This window comes from Mesoplodon densirostris, chromosome 6, assembly GCF_025265405.1.
Source record: "Mesoplodon densirostris isolate mMesDen1 chromosome 6, mMesDen1 primary haplotype, whole genome shotgun sequence".
NCBI lineage: Eukaryota > Metazoa > Chordata > Mammalia > Artiodactyla > Ziphiidae > Mesoplodon > Mesoplodon densirostris.
Genome location: NC_082666.1, coordinates 30,451,225 through 30,472,641, shown reverse-complemented (window position 1 = coordinate 30,472,641; position 21,417 = coordinate 30,451,225). Strand labels below are relative to the sequence as shown.

General features: G+C 44.8%; 1 protein-coding gene across 4 annotated transcripts in view; it reads left to right on the top strand.

Moving 5' to 3' along the window:
* Positions 1–21,417, top strand: part of ABCA1 (ATP binding cassette subfamily A member 1) — a 140,216-nt gene that overhangs the window by 104,494 nt on the left and 14,305 nt on the right. For all 4 annotated transcript variants that reach the window (XM_060101130.1, XM_060101128.1, XM_060101129.1 and 1 more), the window contains 16 exons: positions 1,118–1,190; positions 2,144–2,346; positions 3,444–3,492; positions 3,685–3,798; positions 5,095–5,243; positions 6,926–7,050; positions 8,314–8,412; positions 10,893–11,082; positions 12,085–12,179; positions 13,420–13,452; positions 14,845–14,950; positions 15,797–15,871; positions 16,716–16,885; positions 18,129–18,306; positions 20,369–20,484; positions 20,575–20,719. In XM_060101130.1, the coding sequence (XP_059957113.1) occupies positions 1,118–1,190; positions 2,144–2,346; positions 3,444–3,492; positions 3,685–3,798; positions 5,095–5,243; positions 6,926–7,050; positions 8,314–8,412; positions 10,893–11,082; positions 12,085–12,179; positions 13,420–13,452; positions 14,845–14,950; positions 15,797–15,871; positions 16,716–16,885; positions 18,129–18,306; positions 20,369–20,484; positions 20,575–20,719 (1,920 nt within the window). The remainder of the gene's footprint in view (positions 1–1,117; positions 1,191–2,143; positions 2,347–3,443; positions 3,493–3,684; positions 3,799–5,094; positions 5,244–6,925; positions 7,051–8,313; positions 8,413–10,892; positions 11,083–12,084; positions 12,180–13,419; positions 13,453–14,844; positions 14,951–15,796; positions 15,872–16,715; positions 16,886–18,128; positions 18,307–20,368; positions 20,485–20,574; positions 20,720–21,417) is intronic.

Genomic DNA, 21,417 nt, shown 5'->3' with positions numbered 1-21,417 from the left:
CTCCCTGCTCTGTGTCCCTTTGGAGTCACGTCGTACCTCCTACGTGGAAATCTCTGGAGACTTCTGTTCCCGTCGTGCTAGCTCTGTTGAATCCCATTTCCTTTTTCCTATGGAGACACAGTGAGTGATGGAGAAGGCCCTTAGAGGACTTAATTTTGTTGAAGAAGAAAGACTTACCAAGAGTTAAGAGCCTTAGCTGAAGAATGCCCTGCTGTGCCTGCTCACTACCTTTAAATCTTATTGACCTTAACTTTTAAACTACAAAACAGCAAATGTATATTGAGCACCGATTTCATGCCAGACACTCAATCTGGCAGACTCTGGCCATAAAAGAAAATCATGATAATAGTTGCAGCATTGTTGTCATTTGCAAACTTTTTTTTTTTTAATCTATCACCTCAAAGTACAGAGCAACCCTGGGAAGAAGGTATTGCAATTATTATACCAGATGAGAGAAGTGAAGCTTGTAGGGATTTAGTTTATTCAAGGTCACCCAGCAAGTGAATAACAGAGGTGGTACCAGAGCCCAATAACCAGGTACATTTTCCCCCGTGCTGCAGTACAAGGCTGAGATTTATTTGTGTGTTCAAACACTGGCACCCAAAACACTTACATCCCAACCTTGACCTCCTGTCCACTTATTTACCTTTTAACTAGTGTCTTGTGAGTCAAAGTTCAGTCTGAGACGAACAGCATCAGGATCACTTGGGAGCTCATTAGAAATGCAGAAACCTGGGCCCAACGCAGACTTACTAAATCAGAATCTGCATTTTAACAAGGTCCTCTGGTGAGGAAACACAAATTAAAGCTTGAGAAGCACCGAGCTAGATAACCAGGCAGGTAAATCCCATGCCCAAGATGGTTGAGGAGGGCCTGGTTACGGCACTCACTGGCAGGCCACAGCTCTTTTGAGAGCTCTGCTTCCCGTGCACACAGCCCACGTGTCAGATCAGACAGTGGCCTCAGAAGCCAAGGCAGCCCAGTTGCATGCCTCCCAGAAGAAGCTCTTTGCTCCAGTTCTCACACAATAGAGCTTCTCAGAAGCCCCCAGGTGAAGGTGGTGGAGCTGCACCTTGCTAGGTCCCTGACCCATTCTTACCTCCTTCTTTGCCATCAGGAGGACAGTGTTTCTCAGAGCAGTTCTGATGCTGGCCTGGGCAGCGACCATGAAAGTGACACGCTGACCATCGGTAAGGACTCTGGGGTTTCTTATTCAGGTGGTGCCTGAGCTTCCCCCAGCTGGGCAGAGTGGAGGCAGAGGAGGAGAGGTGCAGAGGCTGGTGGCGCTGACTCAAGGTTTGCTGCTGGGCTGGGGCTGGGCGGCTGCGGGAGAGGGTGCAGCTTGGTGGCGGATCGGCCTAACGCTTGCCGGGGAGCCTGGGGCTTGGTCTGGGAGCTGACAGGGCAGTGTCCCAGAGCGCTGAGATGATAGGGGGTTGGGGAATCCCTTAGGGGAGTGGGTCTGGCCGCACACTGGACACTGGAGACAAGGGGTGAGGAGCTGAGTAGCCGAGCTGATGGTGGAGGGATTGGGGTTCAGTGCCTAGGGAGGGTGAGTGCCCAGGAGAGGAGCAGCCCGCTGGATTTCCCTCAGGAGATGTGTATAGGAGGCCAGTGTCACCAATTACACATATGGAACAGAAGCCTTTACCCTGGCCATGTCTTCCCCATCCTAACAGCTGGCTGTTCCCAGGAAGGCTCTGGCTCTCCTTCCATGCCCTGTTTGATTAACCCTCTATTGAGGTAAATAGAAGGAGCCTCCTTTAAAAGGTTAGAGAAAGGTGAAGACTCGTTTACAGTTCCTTTAGTCAAACTTTCCATTGAAGAATCCTAACACTTAGGCAATAGCCACCAGGCTTTCAACCTCAGAAGGCCGTCCAGCCAGCCGGCTACCCACCACGCACTGAGGACCTACACTGTGCCTGGCTTTGGTGATACAAAGGTGAAGAAGACCCCGCCCCCGCCCCCAGGAACTCTCAGGCCAGAGATGAACACGTGGAATGACTTCAGTGTCTGGGCCATGTGTGTTGTGTGGGCAAGCGGGCTCCTAAGGAGTAGGCAAGGGAGAAGGTGGAGAGTGGCCGGCCCCTAATGGGGGGGCCTCGGAGTTGGCTGAGCCGCGTCTGTTCTTTGGTCCCTACAGATGTCTCCGCGATCTCCAACCTCATCAGGAAGCATGTGGCCGAGGCCCGGCTGGTGGAAGACATTGGGCATGAGCTGACCTACGTGCTGCCCTATGAAGCCGCCAAAGAGGGAGCCTTTGTGGAACTCTTCCATGAGATTGATGACCGGCTCTCAGACCTGGGCATCTCCAGTTATGGAATCTCAGAGACTACCCTGGAAGAAGTAAGTTCGGTGGCTGGCTGTCAGAATAGAGCAGGGCCAACGATCCCAGCGCCAGACAGGCAGCCTGCGTGCCCACTGGGAATAGGATCACCATGGACCTAGGCACTGAGTGCTTAGGTTGTTGGCATCTGGGTTATGTTGGTTCCAGTTAGCCCTTTAAGGTTGTAGTGGGAGATGTAGGAAAGAAGTATTAGGATTGCTCCCTGGTATGACTGTGTCATGACCATGCATCGGAAATGGCCAACATTTATGGAAAATCTACTTGTGCCATGTGCTAACCTTGGTGTGTTTTGTTTTTTTCAATCATTGTAACTTCATTTAATCCTCATAACAAGATGAGAAAGTTGACATTCAGGGACGCCAAGCAAGGATTCAGAATCAGGGGTTTGGGCTTCAAAGCTCATACTCTATTACTGTGTAAGCAGTGCCTCTCTTTAGAGAGACCTCAGGGGCTGGAAGGGGTATAAAATTGTCTGGCCCAGTAGTCTCCAGGTTTGATTGTGCAACAGAATCATCTGAGAATATTATTGACAATAAAACTTCCAAGGCTCAGCTCCAGGGTCTTTGAATCAGAATTTCTGGAGGTAAGGCCTTGATGTCTGTGCTTTTATTGCATGCTTCCTGGGCAGCGTCTGGACAGATCAGAGTTTGGGAATCATTGGTCTAGTTCAGATTGTTTTCTGATGTTGGAATCCCTGCCATAGCATTTCTAGTGATGGGAACCCCTCCTCTCTTGATCATCCTGTCTCGGATAACCTACCACAGTGCTAGCCTACTCAAGGATTTGGGGCCATAGACTTGGAAGAAGCCAGTTGGCTCATTCCCTGTAGGTTCAGAGCAAATTCCTCCTTCCGCAGTGTCCTCATGTCATAGCTTTAATTTGAATGATTGTCTGGATTGATAGCTCTCACCACTGGGGAAATGTTCTCTGGTAAAAACGGCTTCTCTCCCAAGTGACTCTGACAAAGTGTTAGCAATAAATGAGTCTTCTACGTTTTGTCTTTAGGGGCTAGCGTACCATTCAGTCATGTAATCATCATGGCAGTTGCTCTCACAATGTGGTGCTTATGACACTCTCACTCACTCTTGTTTTTCAGATATTTCTCAAAGTGGCTGAAGAGAGTGGGGTGGATGCTGAGACCTCAGGTGACCCTCCAGGGGGGCTGCACATTCTCTGGGCTCTGCCCCCTGTAGGCTGTCTTAGCTCACCAGGCTTGTGCCTTTCCCTTCAAATTGTTTTATGACATTCTTACTTTTAGTGTATAGATTTGTTACAGATTCAGAGTTTGTTTTGTTACAAATAAAATGAAACATAGGATTCCTTCCTTTTGCCTTCAGATGGCACCCTACCGGCAAGACGAAACAGACGGGTCTTCGGGGACAAGCAGAGCTGTCTTCGCCCATTTACTGAAGATGATGCTGTTGATCCAAATGATTCCGACATAGATCCAGGTCCGTTTGGGCAAGATCTTCATTCCGTTGCTAGAAAGTGAATTTCTCTCTTATGTTCTTCTCCGGTGTTATCTTTCGAGGTCCTTGAACCAGGATGATAGATGCCTACAGGGTCCAAAGGGAAGAGAGAGAATGGGAAAAGCCACTTTCCCCTTTTCAGGGTTGTGCATACAGTCAAACCTGAAAGAGCCTGTCCTCACCACTTCCTTCACTGCACTGAGATCACTCTCTCAAGATACACACACATCGGGCTTCCCTGGTGGCGCAGTGGTTGAGAGTCTGCCTGCCAATGCAGGGGACATGGGTTCGTGCCCCGGTCTGGGAGGATTCCACGTGCCGCGGAGCGGCTGGGCCCGTGAGCCATGGCTGCTGGGCCTGTGCATCCGGAGCCTGTGCTCCGCAACGGGAGAGGCCACAACAGTGAGAGGCCTGCGCACTGGAAAAAAAAAAAAAAAAAGATACACACACGTCAAAAGATGGCCCCTCAATCCTCTGAATCCATTTCTTATCTTTTCTTGCATTCATTAGGTGTTTAATTGTTGAATAAATGTTCTCTGAATGGACGGAAGATTTTGAAAGAGCGAGGTGAATTTGCTTTTAGAGTTAATTGGACCCTTAGACTTAGCTATTTTGGATGAGTGTGTCCCTGTCTATTTGACTGGGATGGAGAAGGGGGAGGCAGAAAATGAAGCAAATATTGGTAAGATGTCAAGCCACCGCAGTTAGAAATGGTTTGTTTAAGACAAGGATTTCTATAAAAATTTTTCGGAACAGAAACCTTCCTGACTCTCCCATCCCTGTGCCACGTGAGTGTGTGACTCTCATGTTCTCCCTAACTTCATACATCGTTAGTGCTTAGATCACTGGAATGTGTCCACCTTTTACCAAAAATACAATAAATGGGAGACAAATTGCTATTGTGTGTTCACAAGTATGTCAGCCTACTTACATGGCCTATTTTGTAGAATGTTCTGTAAGAAATTGAGGATGACTTGATTCATCTGAATGGCTTGATGTAGCACCATTATGTGTGAACATCTCTATCCAGCTGTCTCAAGGCACCTTCATTTTTCTGTGCTCCTCAGATAAGAACCCAAAGGCAGGGACTGCTGCTGTCATACGTTTGGGGTCATCACTTTTCCTTGGATGTGAATTTGTCACCAAGGCCCTTTACTCCTTTACTTTTACCTTCAAACGCAAGCCTCCAAGGTGGTTGCTGAAGATGCTGGAGGGAGGAGCATGGGATGTCAAAGATGCCTGATATAATAGGTGACCTTCAGTGTTGGCTTTCTGCAGAATCCAGAGAAACAGACCTGCTCAGCGGGATGGACGGCAAAGGCTCCTACCAGGTGAAGGGCTGGAAACTCACACAGCAGCAGTTTGGGGCCCTTTTGTGGAAGAGGCTGCTGATTGCCAGACGGAGTCGGAAGGGATTCTTTGCTCAGGTGAGAAGTGCTGTTCCAGGCCAAGGACTCAGGCTTCCTTGATGGGCTGCAGGCTCCCTGACCAGTGAAGACAGGGTAGCATCATTGTTATAAGATGGACACTGGAGCCAGATTATCTGTATTTCAATCCCAGTTCTGCTTCTTGCACTCACGTGTCTGTTGCAGGTTACTTTTCGGAGCCTCAGTGTCCTTATCTGTAAAATGGGAATAATAATAGTTCCTATGATATAATTGTTATGAAGATTAAAATGAGTAAGTGCTTAGAATGGACCTCACATTAGTGATTACCTTGTGTGTTAGTTTTATCGTAAAGGAGAGTATAACAAGGACAAAGTTTAGAAAAACTGTCTGGGCAAATTAAACTTTCATAACCTCAGAGATGATATGCCCAGATGCACTCAACATATGAACTTATTGGAAACTTGATTTTTCTCTAAGCTGATGTTTATCTGAAAACTGATAGAAAAGATAACCAGAGGTCAGACAAAAAAAAAAAATGATAAACAGAGAAGACTCATTACACTCTTGCCTGCATGTCAGTGTTTGCACGCTAACTTGCTGGGTTAGGAGGGATGAAATTATTCCACTCTATAAAATCAAGAAGTATAAAGAAGTTACAGAGATTCTTCTCTACAGACTATGTGAGTAATGCACAGAATATGAGTTTGGAGCGTATAGGCTTAGGTTTGAATTCTGGTTCTGCTACTTATTGTCTCTTTGGCCTTGGGCAAGTTACTTGGTCTCCCTGTGCCCCAGTTACCTTGTTCGTTGATTGGTGATAATGATATTACTACTTAGGGTTGTACTGATAATTAAATGAGATAATGCTCATACAGTTTTTTCCCCATGGAATTAATCACCTAGTGATTAATTTTCTGCATTGAAATGCGAGAACATTAGAACCAGGGGCATCATTTGGATCTTTTTTTTTTTAAACGGATAAATTACTCAGGAATAAATGGAAGGAGCTTAGAGTTTGCTTATAAAGTATGTACAAGTCATTGTTTTCAGAGAAGGTACAGGTGTAAAGTTTAAGGTGGTTTAGTAAGGATTTAGATTAATCATGCTTTTTGAGGCCATCGGGGGAAGAAATAGCTGCTGTTCCCTTTCCATGGAGACAGTGCTGTAGAGTGGTTTTATCAAAGTATGGGATCTGAATGGGTCACCTAGTCTGTCTGCAGATTACAAATGAGAAGACTGAAGCCATAGGGGATGTGACTTCACATGGATACACTTGTAGTAGAGACAGAACAAAACTGCAGGTCTTCTGGCTTCTGGTCCAGGCTTCGGCTCTCAGCTTTCGTCTGAGCTGAGCTGGGCTCATGGCCAGTGTGGTCTTTCTCAGGTTTTCAGGGAGAAGAGGGACCTGGTGTTCTAAGTCACCCTGACATGTGACCACTGTTTACTCTGAAGTTCTCAGCTCGGTGCCCCTGTCAGGGGGCCACAGCCTCTGGCCTTTTGTTGCCAGCTTCCAGAAATGCCCCGGAGGGAAGAGGTTTAGATTTCAGTCTCCATTGCTTCCAGCCTGCCAAGAATGCCTTGGTGGAGCTGCGCCCTGTGCACACTAGAGTGATGGCTGGTCTGAGAGGCTGGCTGGACTCACAGGGCCTTGCCCTGTGGCCTTCTTTCTAACCCTTGTCCTTCGCCTGCAATTTCTCTTCCCTCCTACCCCCTGGTTATAGATTGTCCTGCCGGCTGTGTTTGTCTGCATTGCCCTGGTGTTCAGCTTGATCGTGCCACCCTTTGGCAAGTACCCCAGCCTGGAACTTCAGCCCTGGATGTACAACGAACAGTACACATTTGTCAGGTATGCGTTTGCCTTCTGCGCCCAAGGTGGGAGGAGACCTCAGGCCGACCAGGTTTACTGTGCTGAGGGCCAAGGGGAGGGGGACTCGAGAGTTACACAGGGGCATGGATTTATCAGCTGTGGCTACAGCCCTCACACAAACTCATGTTAGATGCAACGGACCGCGGTGAACAAAACCTGAACTAACAGGCCAGTCCTCTTACCGCATTTAAACTCCATTCCTCTTTATACGCTGTTGTGAGGAACATATATGTGTTTTATGTAAGTAATCTGCCCTTGCAAAAAAATCTATGATTGAGCTATAATATATTTGGATTTTCATAGCTATGTCTTTATTCTGTAGTTGAACACATGGCTTCCATACACTCAGAGCATCGCACCTCCAGGTTCTTGTTTTCTGCATGATGCAATTCGTGTATTTATTATTTAGTCTTTTAGCTTATAGATAATAGCTAGCTAGCGTTTGTTTTTTAGACCAAAATACCAGCTACTCTGTAACAATCCAGCGCTTCAAACAAAAGGACAAAGAAATTTCTGCATCACGTTATGCAGGAGTTTTCCTCAGTCTCATAGTATTTGCAGATCTTTCGATCGGGGAAGTGTGTCAGTGATGTCAAAGGGAAGCTTTAAAGAAAAAAAAAAATATATATGTGAACATGTGAATCAATCTCTTTTTGTCTAATCCCATGCTTCCTTCCTATTTAGTGCAGGTTTACTTTCTTCTTTCCTTTCCAAGCTGCTGACCTTGTATTGCCCGGGGCTGTGGAACACATGGGCTTGTTTTGTGTTTGTAACCTGTACCCATCATTGTTTGTGTATTCCAGTTATCCGTGCAAACATTCAGCCCATAAAATCAGCCTGCCCTTTCCTAGAAAATCCCTGTTGTCTATGCCTAATGGATAATTGTGAAAGTACTTTTGAAATACTGATCTTTAATGAATTCATGTACTTCACATTAAAATATATACGTAAATGTGTGTATATATATGGGTGGGTGTGTACACATGCGTGTGCACATCTCTATACATATAACTTATTTACACGAACTCCACTTTGGAGTGCTGTATTTTACCTTGATAACAAATATATGGCCAGAGGCTGAGTTCCTTGTGGGTGGGTTCTGTGTTTTATTCATTTGTGTTTCAAGAGTTTGGCACACAGGAAGTACTTAATAAAGTGTTTAATTAAAAAAAAATCACCTTCCTCCTCCTGATTCATGGTTTTAATGAGTTGCTGAGCTGGCTGCCTCTCATGTACCTACAGTAATGATGCTCCTGAGGACGTGAGCACCCAGGAACTCTTGAGCGCTCTCACCGGAAAGCCTGGCTTTGGGACCCGATGTATGGAAGGAAACCCAATCCCGTGAGTGCCACTTGATCTGTGAGCCCCTCCGCGCTGGCTTCTTGTGCCTGTCACTTGGTTTGATCTCTACACTGCTTTTATCATATGTATGCCACATGATGACTACCATCATTTGCCCTTTGAAACATTTTTTATTTTAAAAAAGTTAATATAGTGATTTAATCAGACCATCTAGGAACAAACATAACAGACTAGGAGAGTCGTCTAGCATCTTGCCAGGCAAATGACTATAGACATTTGTTTACTGCTTTAGAAATGAATATTTAATTTAAATAGTACTTTATACTGATCCCTTTTCTCCAGCTCCTATACCTAAGTGCAGAGACAGGCTCCCATTATGTATAATTTGCAGTTTTGTTTATCAGCTTCTTCGCTCTAAAAGCCTGAAAAGATGGCATCATTTTTATAAAAATGGACATTTTCTCCTTTCAGAGTTGCATATTTTTATCATATTCTCCTTCAAAGTCCTTTAAAAAAAAGTAGGCAGTGTATAAATAAATTCAGTGAAATACCCATACGACTCTAAGTGTATATGGGAGGAAGGCATGGCCAGAGATCTTTGTGAGTAAAGACAATGAAGAGAGGTGATGAGCTTCCGAGAGAACCCAGTGATGGTAGAGACAGGTTCAAGCTTCCAGGCTCAAGTAGGTTGTTAACCACAGACTGAGGAATTATGGAGAGAGTGGGAAGGTGTGGAAAGATTGGAGAAGTCCTAACTTGAATTCCAGGTTTTAAAGGGAAGATAGTGAGCCTGCAGAAGACAGACCAGTGAGCATACCACCTGTGTGTGCAAGGTTTTAGAACAGATTGCTAAATGGATAGCCATTATGTACTTGTTAGCTCTTATCAGTTGAGTACTTACTGAACATTTGTTAGCATTTAATACTTGCTAAGTGATAAATCCTGACAGTATCAGTTCCTGAAAAACAAGGTGACCAAGGTGGAGGCGGTCAGAGATTTCACAGGACTTTTGATGAGATTCCACTTGGAAGTTCTCTGTAGGCTAGAGAGGAGAGTGAGATGAGGTAATAACACAGGTAGGTGGATTCATCACATGGCAGCTCAACAGTATGGACTCATAGATGGATGCCAGCCGAGGAAGGATCTGTAGGAGCCAGGTCTGCATTGAGAGGTGCAGGCCTGACATCACAGGCTCGCGGCCTGGGGGCAGAGCGCCCACTGACGTGTACTGGGGCCCGTCTGATGTAAGGGCCCCACCGTGGAGACTTTTAGGTTTTTCAGAAAGTAGTGAAACTGATCTCAGCCAGTGATCTTGTGAAGGTTTTAGAGCGTGAGCTTCAGGACGGCACCATCTTAGTCTGACTTTTCCATTTAGTCCAGGTGCTTTAAAGAGAGAACTAGCGGGCAATCCACAAAACTGTTCATTTGATAGAAGAATCGTCTAAAGACTGTGGCTCTGCTTCAAATTGTAGAGTTTTGAAAGGAAAGGGATGTTAGAAATGCCTTGTTGAAATGGAAGGGATGTTAGAAATGCCTTGTTGAAATGTGACTTATTGAGACAAGTCATTTCATACTTTTGTTTCACTAGTGGAGAAAATAGGCCCTGAGAGGGCAAGTGACTTACTGATGGTATCACAGTAATTCAGAGCTCAAGTCAGACGTAAAGGCCTGTCTTTAGTTACCTGAGATGCTTGCAAACAACCTAGCTCTTCATGGGCCAACAACTGTCACCCCTATTCATTCCCCCAAATTCTCTACTCATTTTGAAACGTAAAGTGAATCCTGACACTCTCCACCAGGTTTCAGCATATTGAGCATAAAATGCAGACTCCTTCCAAGCCTGTGTCCTGTGGCTCCTGCCTCCCTCTCCTCCTCATCTCCCATCACTCTCCCTCGTAGCTCATCACATTCCAGCCCCACTGCCTTCCTGTTGTTCCTTAAACGTAGAACACTCGGGACCTTTTCACCTGTGCTCGGTTGCTTCTGCTTGTAATATTTTCCCCCTGAATCCCTACCTAGCTTGTTCTCTCCCAACATTTAGGTTTTGGCTGAAGTATACTCCCTCTTCACATGGTCCTTTCTCACCAGTCACTCTGCCTTTATTTTGCTTCACTTTTGGCTATCTAAGATCATATGGTTTAATTGTTTGTTATCGAACTCTTTCCTGGGAATACAAACTCCATGAAGGCAGAGACTTTGTCATCTCACCCCAAATTCTCAAATATGCAGGACAGTATCTGGCACATAGTAGATGCTCAGTGAATGTTTGTTGAGTGAAGACATGGGCGGTAGATTGGATTGACTTGAGTTCAGTATATGAGTGTTTAGGCCCTCTTTGTGTTCCATCATCCTTCACTGTAAATGAGTTTGTAGCTTACAAGTCTGTGGGGCGGATCAGATAACCAAGTGATGAGGTGGTAGATGCATGTTTGCCGTTGTTATTAATTGGTCCTGTGCTCTGAGGCAACAGGAGAGGCCAGGCCCTCTTGGGTGATCCTACCTTTAACGTCCCTTTGCAGAGACATGCCCTGCTCGGTGGGGGAGGAGGAGTGGACCACCACCCCAGTCCCCCAGACCATCACGGACCTCTTCAGAAATGGGAACTGGACGATGGAGAACCCCTCCCCCACCTGCCAGTGCAGCAGCGACAAAATCAAGAAGATGCTGCCCGTGTGTCCCCTGGGGGCTGGGGGACTGCCTCCTCCACAAGTGAGTCATTTTCAGGGTGTGATCGTTCAGGTGAGGTACAGGGTGGGCTTGGAGAGAAGGAATGGGTGACCTGCCGTGTCAGGAGGGTCTCTTTCAGTCTTGATTCTTGTCATAGGGAAAAGCATGTGAGTTTTGAGAGGAGGGGGCTTGGAGCACATTGTTCCTGTATCTGAGGGAGCTTAGCCTGCTTCTCTCTTTTGAAGTCAGCCTAGTTTCCTTACTGGTTCGAGGTACAACCAGAATACAACACTCTGGATCAATGAGCTGTGGAAGGCACGCTGTGGACTCTCTGGTGTCACAGGGCAGACTGACAAGCTCAGCTTCATCTCTGCCTCTGCCACAGATGAGCTGGTGACCTTGGACAGGTCACGCTGAGTCCCTGGGCCTGTTTCCTCACTGCTGAATTAGGGAGGCTCATCCATAAAACTTCTGTGGGTCTTACAATTCTGACATCCTCTGAAACTCTGAGTGTGGGAAACAGTTCTGAGCCATTTTTTCTGAGAATGATTTCAGGAAAAGGCTTGCTTTTGATGTCTCTCTGCTGCCTTATCAGCATCCAGGTTGCAGGGTTAGGAGAAGGAATTTCAAATGGTGTTGAAAACTTAAAACAGTCCTTCCTAATTACATTTCTTTAAAATAAGAGCTCATCTCTTCATCAGTATAACTCCAATGAACAAAAGAATTCACTAGGCATAGTCAATGGTGCTGCTCCCTAGAAACCTTCTGTAACCATAAAGAATGATACTTCACGGTCCAACGCTTAGTTGTTCAGAATAATTTGCTGGGGCTCTCCTTGGCTTGCCATAAATAAATGGCCCTGCTGAGAGCAGAATGGACCAGACCTTGGTGGCTGGCTGATGGCAGAGCCTGGACCCTGTGGGCAGAGTCTGGTCACACTGTGGTACATGTTTGAGGGACATGTGTCATTGTTGTCCTTGATTTGTTTTCTATTCCAATTCTGGTCCATAAAGACACATGCACTTGGTTTTTCTGTGATAACAGAGAAAACAGAACACTGCGGACATCCTTCAGAACCTGACGGGAAGAAACATTTCGGATTATCTGGTGAAGACATATGTGCAGATCATAGCCAAAAGGTCATTATTTACTAAACTTGGCGCCTGCTTAATCATTACTGATCAGAGAACGTAAAAGCCAAAAAAAAAAATAGTAGATTGAGTAGTGGGGGAGAACATCACATTTTGACCTGATATTGTCTTTTGGAAGTTTAGGATATTCTTTCAAACTAGAAAAGATGATGGGAAGTATTATGAACATTCAGCTTCAAGACTGAGGTTGCGTGGTTCCAGGATGAAAATAAATCTGGATTCAAATTCTAATTCTGCTGCTTATTAGCGTTTCTGACCACGGGCAGCCAGTTATCCCATTAAAGCCTTAGGTTGTATAAAATGTGATAATAATGTTGCTCTTATTAGTTTGTCATGAGGATTAAATGAAACGATACATGTGAAGTACCTCTCATGGATGGAATGAATAATACTACATGGCATTATAAAGAGAGCCCTGGCCCAACTTAACGGCCTCTCTTGGCTGTGAGCCTTGGAAGAGCCATATAGCTTCCTGGGGCCTGGGATGGGAATCATTCCTTTGTCCAGCATATCCGTGCCACAAATGCTACCTGCACACGCCCTCTTGGTTATCAGATTGACTGTCACTGTATTACAGTACTTGTGTTCATGTAACCCTTATTTTACATAATAGTGGCCCTATTGACCTTCAAAGAAATTAACAGGAGACATAGGAAAAAACATAGTATATGTAGGGGTCGGTATTATCCATGGTTTCAGGCATCTGCTGGGGGTCTTGGAATGTATCCCCTCCAGATAAAGGGGGACTGCTGTATTTAGTTGATGCTCAGAAAATGTTTGTTCTAGATTCCTTCCTATCAGCTTGGTTAGTTGGGCCCCTACGTTAGGAGTTCTAGTGACTTTTAATGACAAGGGTATGCTTGAATGACAGTTACTGTGAGTTTCCAAGAAAGAGGCATAACCTCTCCATGTGTCATCCATAATTGACCTATTATTTTGAATTTTTAAAAGTTTCTAGTTTGATCACCTCTGTTGGTTTTTGAGCGGTTTTTAATATAAGGCATGACCTTCATATAAATCATAAGGTTTTAATATGGGGAGAAGGAAAGACATGCTGATTAGGACTTCTTTCCATTGGCAAGACCCTACAGCACCAGCCCGACCGCAGGGTTATTTCTGTCCCTTTGTTGTATCCTCAAGTAGATATTTACTCCTTTTGCATCATCAGGCATAGGATCAGTGTTTCTTTGGACTGATTTCTGGTTTCTTTGTCTTTGGCCTTCTGCAGCTTAAAGAACAAGATTTGGGTGAATGAGTTTAGGTAAGTTGACTTCGCTGTGCCTTCTTTTCATTTTCCTTGACTCCTAAAGTTCAGGAGGATGAATTTGATGTAGTTTTCTTGGATCCCGGGAAGTTGTTAGTTTAGGGATTGTTTTGCCGTTAGCATTTCTGCTCAGTGCCCAGCTGCCAATTCAGAGGGCTTTGGAATATTTGGCACACTGGTGTCCTTGAAGAGATTTAGAAGTTCCTTGTGGGTCTCTAGGGACTTGACAGGAAGCACGATGTTTTGAGGGAAAACCTATGCTAGTTAAACTTACCAAATCAAATTCCTAGGAGTCCTAGTGACTCAAGGACAATTTTTCAGGTCATTGGAATAACCAAGGAGGTCTTAGATGAAATAAGAGGCATCAAAACCATCTATGTTCATTGTATTTCAACTCATTTATCCCTCTGAGGTTTTTTTTTTTTTTTTTTTTTTTTTTGCGGTACGCGGGCTTTTCACTGTTGTGGTCTCTCCCATTGCGGAGCACAGGCTCCGGACGCGCAGGCTCAGCGGCCATGGCTCACAGGCCCAGCCGCTCCGCGCGGCATGTGGGATCTTCCCAGACCGGGGCACGAACCCGTGTCCCCTGCATCGGCAGGCAGACTCTCAACCACTGCGCCACCAGGGAAGCCCCTTCTGAGTTTTTTTAAAATAACAATGTTTCTATTAGAAAATAAAACCAGAGTTCCATCAGGATAGCAAGAATCATTCTCTCCTCTGCTGCAATCAGGCTGTCTCTGACCCACCCTCCACCTCCACGCCTGCCCGTATCCCTCTAAGTTTTGAAGGAGCAGATGGGACTGGGGAAGAAAAGAAGGAAGGATCCTTGAAGTCCATCAGTTCTCATGAGAAATGAGATACCTTACATGGTTGCCTCAAAACTTGGCTCTTTGTCCCTGCCTCCCATCTTCCTTCTTTGCCTTTTCTCCAAGAGCCAGGACTTACTGAGTAACTGAGCAGGGCGGATGCAGGACTTTTCCTGGTTCTCCTGCTATGGAAGAGCCACGGCCTGTCTCTAAACCCTTTTAGGCCTCTCTGGTCAGTGTCTTCACTGCTCATTCTGACTTCATATCTGCTTGCTTCGAGACCCAAGTTCAGGCCTGAGCCACCAGGGGTGAGAGGAGCATCTGTGAGATGAATGAACATTCTTTCCTCAACATCTCAGATGTCTCACTCTATGTGTAATCAGACCCAGGTCCCTCCCTCTTGGGCAGGAGACAGAAGAGTTAAGAGATTACCAGAATCCATTAGAGGAGGCCAAGGTGAAACTTTCTCTGAGCCTTACTCGGGTCCTACTTTGAACAGGCATTACATACTTAGGTGGTGTCTGCTGCTGAATGTTATTGGACCCCACACCACCTGTGTTTTAATATCAGGCTGTTCTTTTAGGTACGGTGGATTTTCCCTGGGTGCCAGTAATTATCAATCACTTCCTCCAAGTGAAGAAGTTAATGATGCCATCAAGCAAATGAAGAAACACTTGAAGGTGGCCAAGGTACAGTATCCATCCCAAGACATGTCAGACAGAAAATGAGTTGCTAGTACATGGGAGTAGTTGGCAGGTAGATGATCACCTGGCAGCTTATTGTTTAAGACTTTCAAATACAAAACCATCACTGGGCATTTAGTGATCTTGGGCCAGCCAAGACTGAGCTACTCAGTATGTTATTTACTATCTGAAAGTGCAGATGAAAAACAAATGCAGAGATTTTAAATCTCTCAATAACTTAAGCATAGCCAGTGGATAAATAAACTGGGCATCAAACATACTTCTCTGAAACAATCTCTGGTTAAACAGGAAATGAATCATTTTCTTTAAGCTGGCAGCTAGTTTTAGTACCTAATAAGCATTCACTTCATTTATCTGTATCTCAAGTTCCCCATTTCTAAGTTTGAATTGGTGGGGGTCAGATGATATGGCCTCTAGGGTCACAGACAGCAGGGATTGTCTTAGAGTCTGAATCTCTGCCCTTGAGGCACAGACCCCATGTCTGATGCATCTGCATATTGAGTGTAGTTCTGGGTCTTAGGAGGATGTCAAGGGAGCACCGTGAAGAATCCTCACCACCAGTTACAGCCAGACATCTACATCTTGGGACTTTGAGTCACAGGGTTTCCCTCTAGTTCTTTTAAGACCTGTGGCTCATGGCAACAACGCTGCTTTAGACTTCTGGTCCCTTGTTTCTCAGGAGCCAGTTATTCAGTGGCTTCAAGGTTCATTTCAATGAACAATGCAGTGGCAGTGTTGCCCTTCACAAGGTCCCATTGTCCACAGACTCCAGACTTCCTGTTGCCCTCCCCTGTGAACCATCCCGCTGAGGCAGCTTTCTATCATTCACAGGACAGTTCTGCAGATCGATTTCTCAGCAGCTTGGGAAGGTTCATGACAGGACTGGACACGAAAAATAATGTCAAGGTAAAGCCCTTTGTTCCAATAGCTTTTTTTTTTTTTTTTTTTTTTTTGCCGCTCCTTGGTGCTTGAGGGATCTTAGTTACCCAACCAGGGATTGACCCCAGTCCCAGGGCAGTGATAGCACCGAGTCCTAACCACTGGACCAGGGAATTCCCTCCAATAGCTTTTTTTTTTGCGGTACGTGGGCCTCTCACTGTTGTGGCCTCTCCCGTTGTGGAGCACAGGCTCCGGACGCGCAGGCTCAGCAGCCATGGCTCACGGGCCCAGCCGCTCTGCGGCACGTGGGATCCTCCCGGACCGGGGCACGAACCCGTGTCCCCTGCATCAGCAGGCAGACTCCCAACCACTGCGCCACCAGGGAAGCCCCCTCCAATAGCTTTTTGATGAACAATAATCCCTATGTTCCCCTGAAGTACTTTCAGCTCATGATAACATTGATTCATGACAGAAATATCTCTTAATTTTACTAGTGAGGCTGTACAATATGATGATGAAGAGAACTTACTTTGCCACCATTCACACCAGGGGAACTATTATGAACTTGACCGAGTTACTTAACCTATTTAAGCCTCAGTTTCCTAATCTATAAAATGCAGGCAGTAATCGTGGCTACCGCAAATCTATGGTGTGAGGGTTAAATGAGTTAAAGATAGCACAGTGCCTGGCCACACGGTCAGTTCTGGGCACACCCTGGCCGCTGTTACCTCTTTGCCATGTTCTCTGATCATGTTTTGTCTCGTGGTATGACTGGAATTCTGGAGTGCACATGCATGTTTTGTGTGTGTGCACCTACTTCTGGGAGCAGGGTTTGGGAGCAGTACCTTGCACCTGGTATGTTTTGTTTCAGGTGTGGTTCAACAACAAGGGCTGGCACGCCATCAGCTCTTTCTTGAATGTCATCAACAATGCCATTCTCCGGGCCAACCTGCAGAAGGGAGAGAACCCTAGCGAGTATGGGATTACTGCCTTCAATCACCCCCTGAACCTCACCAAGCAGCAGCTCTCGGAAGTGGCTCTGTAAGTATCACTGTGTCTGAATCGGGAGAGGGAGAGGGTGTTTGGAGGAATCATGGAGCAGGGGAAGGAAGTATGAAGCTGGTTGTAGAGTAACAGCTGGGGAAACAGGTTTGTTATGGTGTGTTTGGGTTGGTCCAGGCTCTGGACAGAAAATGATCAGTTTATGAATTGGCTGGGCAGGGATTAAACTGCAGAAGATATATGACTCTGATATATTAAAGCCATTATTACATTTAGTGAATTCACATAAAGTAAGTTAAATTGTTAATATAATTCTAAAATATTTTAACTCACCCTTAACACAATGTTTAATAAAAAAATCAGTTTCATTTGTTTTGAAATCACTATTTTTAAACTTGGCGAAACATGCTTTTGTCGGCTTGTGTTTAATTCCTTGAGTGTGTGTGTGTGTGTGTGTCTGTGTGTGTGTGTGTCTGTGTGTGTGAGTGTGAAGTTAAAACCCGTATAATCTAGTTCAGAGTGTATAGCCTTTGAAATCATAGAGATCTGGGTTTGAATCTGGTTTCTAAACTTTCCAGATGTATGGTATTAAGTGAGGCAATTCATGTAAATTGCCAAGTCCGGCCTTCAACACATGGTTGATATTCAACACACGTTAGGTTCCTTTTCTGTATGTGGAGCATGGAACAGTTATTACTTCTGCTTTACTCATATAGAATATCAATATATGTCACTAGGATCTTTATACCAAGCTTATATAACATTTATGCAGAGAAATAGTTGATATTATACCCCATTTAATGGACTTATAAGACTATTCTTATAATAAGGATCTGATGGAATTTTTGTATGTGTTAGGTTGATATGCCACGAGCTTTTGTTGTCAAACTTATTTACAGCCAAAAATTGTTGTTTGAATAGTTTCAAACTAATATTTCTGCTTTATTAAGTTTTCAAGCTACACTACTCCCTTATGTGTGAAAATTTACAACTTGTTGCTCATAGAAGGTCAATAATAGTGGAACAAAGTGAATGCCGTTAGGCCACTGTTAGACTCCCTTTAATAGTTTCATTTTGGCAGTAGACCCTTTTGACCTCAGTAGAATCAGTTTTGCATCTGAATTATCGAGTTTTTGTTTTTTTTTTCTTGAAAATAATCATCTTTAACCCTGAATAAAATATATGTGGTGAAGAGATTTTTTTCCCCTGGGCTATGCTTCAAATATTTGTGTGTGTATATGTCCCTGATTGAGTCCTCAGCTGCACTGTCTGTCTGTTTCAGGATGACCACATCAGTGGACGTCCTCGTGTCCATCTGTGTCATCTTTGCGATGTCCTTCGTCCCGGCCAGCTTTGTCGTGTTCCTGATCCAGGAGCGAGTCAGCAAAGCAAAGCACCTGCAGTTCATCAGCGGAGTGAAGCCTGTCATCTACTGGCTCTCCAATTTTGTCTGGGACATGGTAAGAATGCCGGTCTGCTGCTGCTATATAAACCTCCATCAGGGCTCTGGATTGGGTGGATGAAAGAGCTCCTGGCCATCAGCAGGAGGTGTTCTAGCTAGTCCAAAGATGAGCAAAAGAGGAAAAGGCAGGCACAGTTTTACACTTTCATGTGACCAAACACAGCCTTAAGCCCAGGACTGATCTCACACCAGAGGAAATCTGTCCACATGGACTGCAATTCATACCACCACCACCTCATTCCCTAAGTGACAACTTTTCAAAGAAACTGAGGTGGAAGACTTAGTCAAAACTCAAAGCCAGTGCCTCTAACTTGTCTGATAGAGCTTTAACCTCCAGAGTCAGGGTGTTCTTTGTCTTACTAGGAACTCAGTCTGTCATTTGAAAACTTTATATGTTTTACTGGAAGCTTATCCATCCATTGCAAATCTGTTTTCATGCCAGCTGTAATATATTACTTCTATTTGGACCAATACGGAGGACTTCAAAGAATTCTGAAGTTCTAATTTTTATAAAGTGGAGTTGAAATGTATCTCCCTGTGAGGTCCATTAATTTGTAGGCCACACAAAGGAAATTTAATTCTTCTCCCACTGGACAGCCCCTCAGACATTTGAAGACACCTGTCATTTATCCTAAGTCTTCCCCAGATAAGATGATATATGAGAACATACTTTGTAATCTCTAAATCACTGTACAAATGTGAGTGATGATGATGATGTCTGTGTTGATTATAGCAAGCCTCTCAGACTTGTCATTGTTCTGACCTGATTGCCTCTCTGTGGCCATGCTCCATATTGTTAATGAGCCATTTGAAAAGCAAAGCCCAGAATTAACATTATATTCAGGCTGTGGTCTGAATGTTTATGAGTCTAGAGGGAGTTGATCTTTATCCCATATTCCTGTTACTCAGCCCAAGGGTATTTCATCTTGGAAGCAGCACTGTCTTGTTGGCAACTTGGCAGTGAACCGTTTCACAGGTATTTTTTATGGGGTCTCTTTCACTGTATACTAATGCAATTGACTTTTTTGAACCTTTATATTTATGTACGAATCTAAAACTTGATATATATACATCAAACTTTATATATAGCTTTGTATATAAATATAAAGGTTGTTAAAAACATATATAAAATTTTATATTAATCCCCATTAAACTGAATTTTATGTAGTGTCCATTTGTTTTGGTTTTATCTTGATCCAGTAATTGCTTTATTGAGTAAGCACATACATACTGACTGCTCACTACGTGTCTGACTCTGCCAGGCATTGCAGATTCAGAGATGAAAAGATCAAGTCCCTGACTCAAGAATATCACTTATCTTCCTGTGTATTATCTGTCCCTCACTGCTTTAGAACCTCTGAAATTTGCTGTAAGCCTGTCTTCATCTAAGTTGTTTGAAAAGCACATTTGAGTAGGATGAGACTGAGATGGAGAGCCCTGTAGTCTGAAGCTACAAATACTTCTAATAGCTGACAAGCCCACTACCACCTCCCTGCCTCTGCTCTGCTCTGCCAGCTATGAATTCCTGTAATTGTCCTGTGGTCAAGTCTTTATTTCTGCATTTTAATGCTTGAGACACTGTCAAGACAGACTTTAAAATTAGTCTCAGTGTGATGAAACAGTTCTGACATTCATGTTATGAGTGCTTACCTCATAAATAGATCACAAATGAGCTTGAACTTGGGCAGACGATAATACAGCATTAATGATGAAAGAGACACAGTCGTCTTTGGGAAGAATAACAGCAGCTTACTTGCTACCTGGGAAATGGAAATTACTCTGACTGGGAATCCACCGTTCAGTAAGTTTACTGAACGTGGCACCTTGGCTTATCTGTTGGAAAGACAGAAAGGATGTGCAGTTTATAAAATCAGCCGGGGGTAAAATGCTTGTCAACACGTATTGTCCAGTATTTTGATTAATAGTTCTTGTGGCTTCATTAATTCAAAGTTCTTCTTCAATACGTTTATCTGCCCTTTCTTGTCTGATGATGATGAAGACCTGAGATGTGTTGTACCTTTGACTTAGGGGTGACCTTGATTTCCTCGTTTCACTTTTAGTGCAACTATGTGGTCCCTGCCACGCTGGTCATTATCATCTTCATCTGCTTCCAGCAGAAGTCCTACGTGTCCTCCACCAACCTGCCTGTGCTAGCCCTTCTACTGTTGCTGTATGGGTAAGGCACCTCTGGATGGGGCCTATGGTATCAGATGTCAGGGGGAAGGCAGGGGACCCCCAGTGGACCTGTGTTTCTGTGCCTCACCAGGTGGTCCATCACACCTCTCATGTACCCAGCCTCCTTCGTGTTCAAGATCCCCAGCACAGCCTACGTGGTCCTCACCAGCGTGAACCTCTTCATCGGCATCAATGGCAGCGTGGCCACTTTTGTGCTGGAGCTCTTCACCAACAATGTGAGTTCTGCAGAAAGGGATGCTGGGATGAGCGTAGTGCTTAGTCATGATCTTATTTTGCTTGCCTGCGGTGTTGACACCAGGGACCACTCTGTCCTTTTGCAGAGTCTGCAGAGAGATGGGTTTGCATACCATCTCTCGCTTATCCTTTTCCTTATATGTCTCTGATCACATTTTTCTGTTTCCTTTGACATGTTCTTGTATACTCCTTTCTGTTTAAATGTTGCTTTCCCCAGTATTCAGTTCTCTGGCATCTTGTTTCCCACTTCAGGAGCTCTCTCTGGGCGATGGCATTCATGCTGCAAGATTTCACCACCACCACTTAGTGCCCCATGTTGTTCTCTCTCGCATCCATGCATACCTTTAGCCCCGACTCTCCTTTTGAACTCTATGTCCTCTCTTGCCCAGTGGATGGCTCCATTTAGATTAACGGAAGGACACCCCAGACTGGCCATGTCCTGAGTCATCTTCCCCTCAGAACCCAGTATTTCTCTTGCCATTCCTGTTATGCTGGATGGCGTTACCATCCGCCCAGTCACCCCAGCTGGGGCAATATTAGAGCCATTTTATATGCTTTGCTTTTGCTTATTTCCTACATTCAGATGGTTACCTTGCCAGTTCCTCCCATTACAGATCTCTTAAACAAGGTTCCTTGTCCATTCTTGTTGTCATTGCCTTCACCCAGACATCTTAACTTA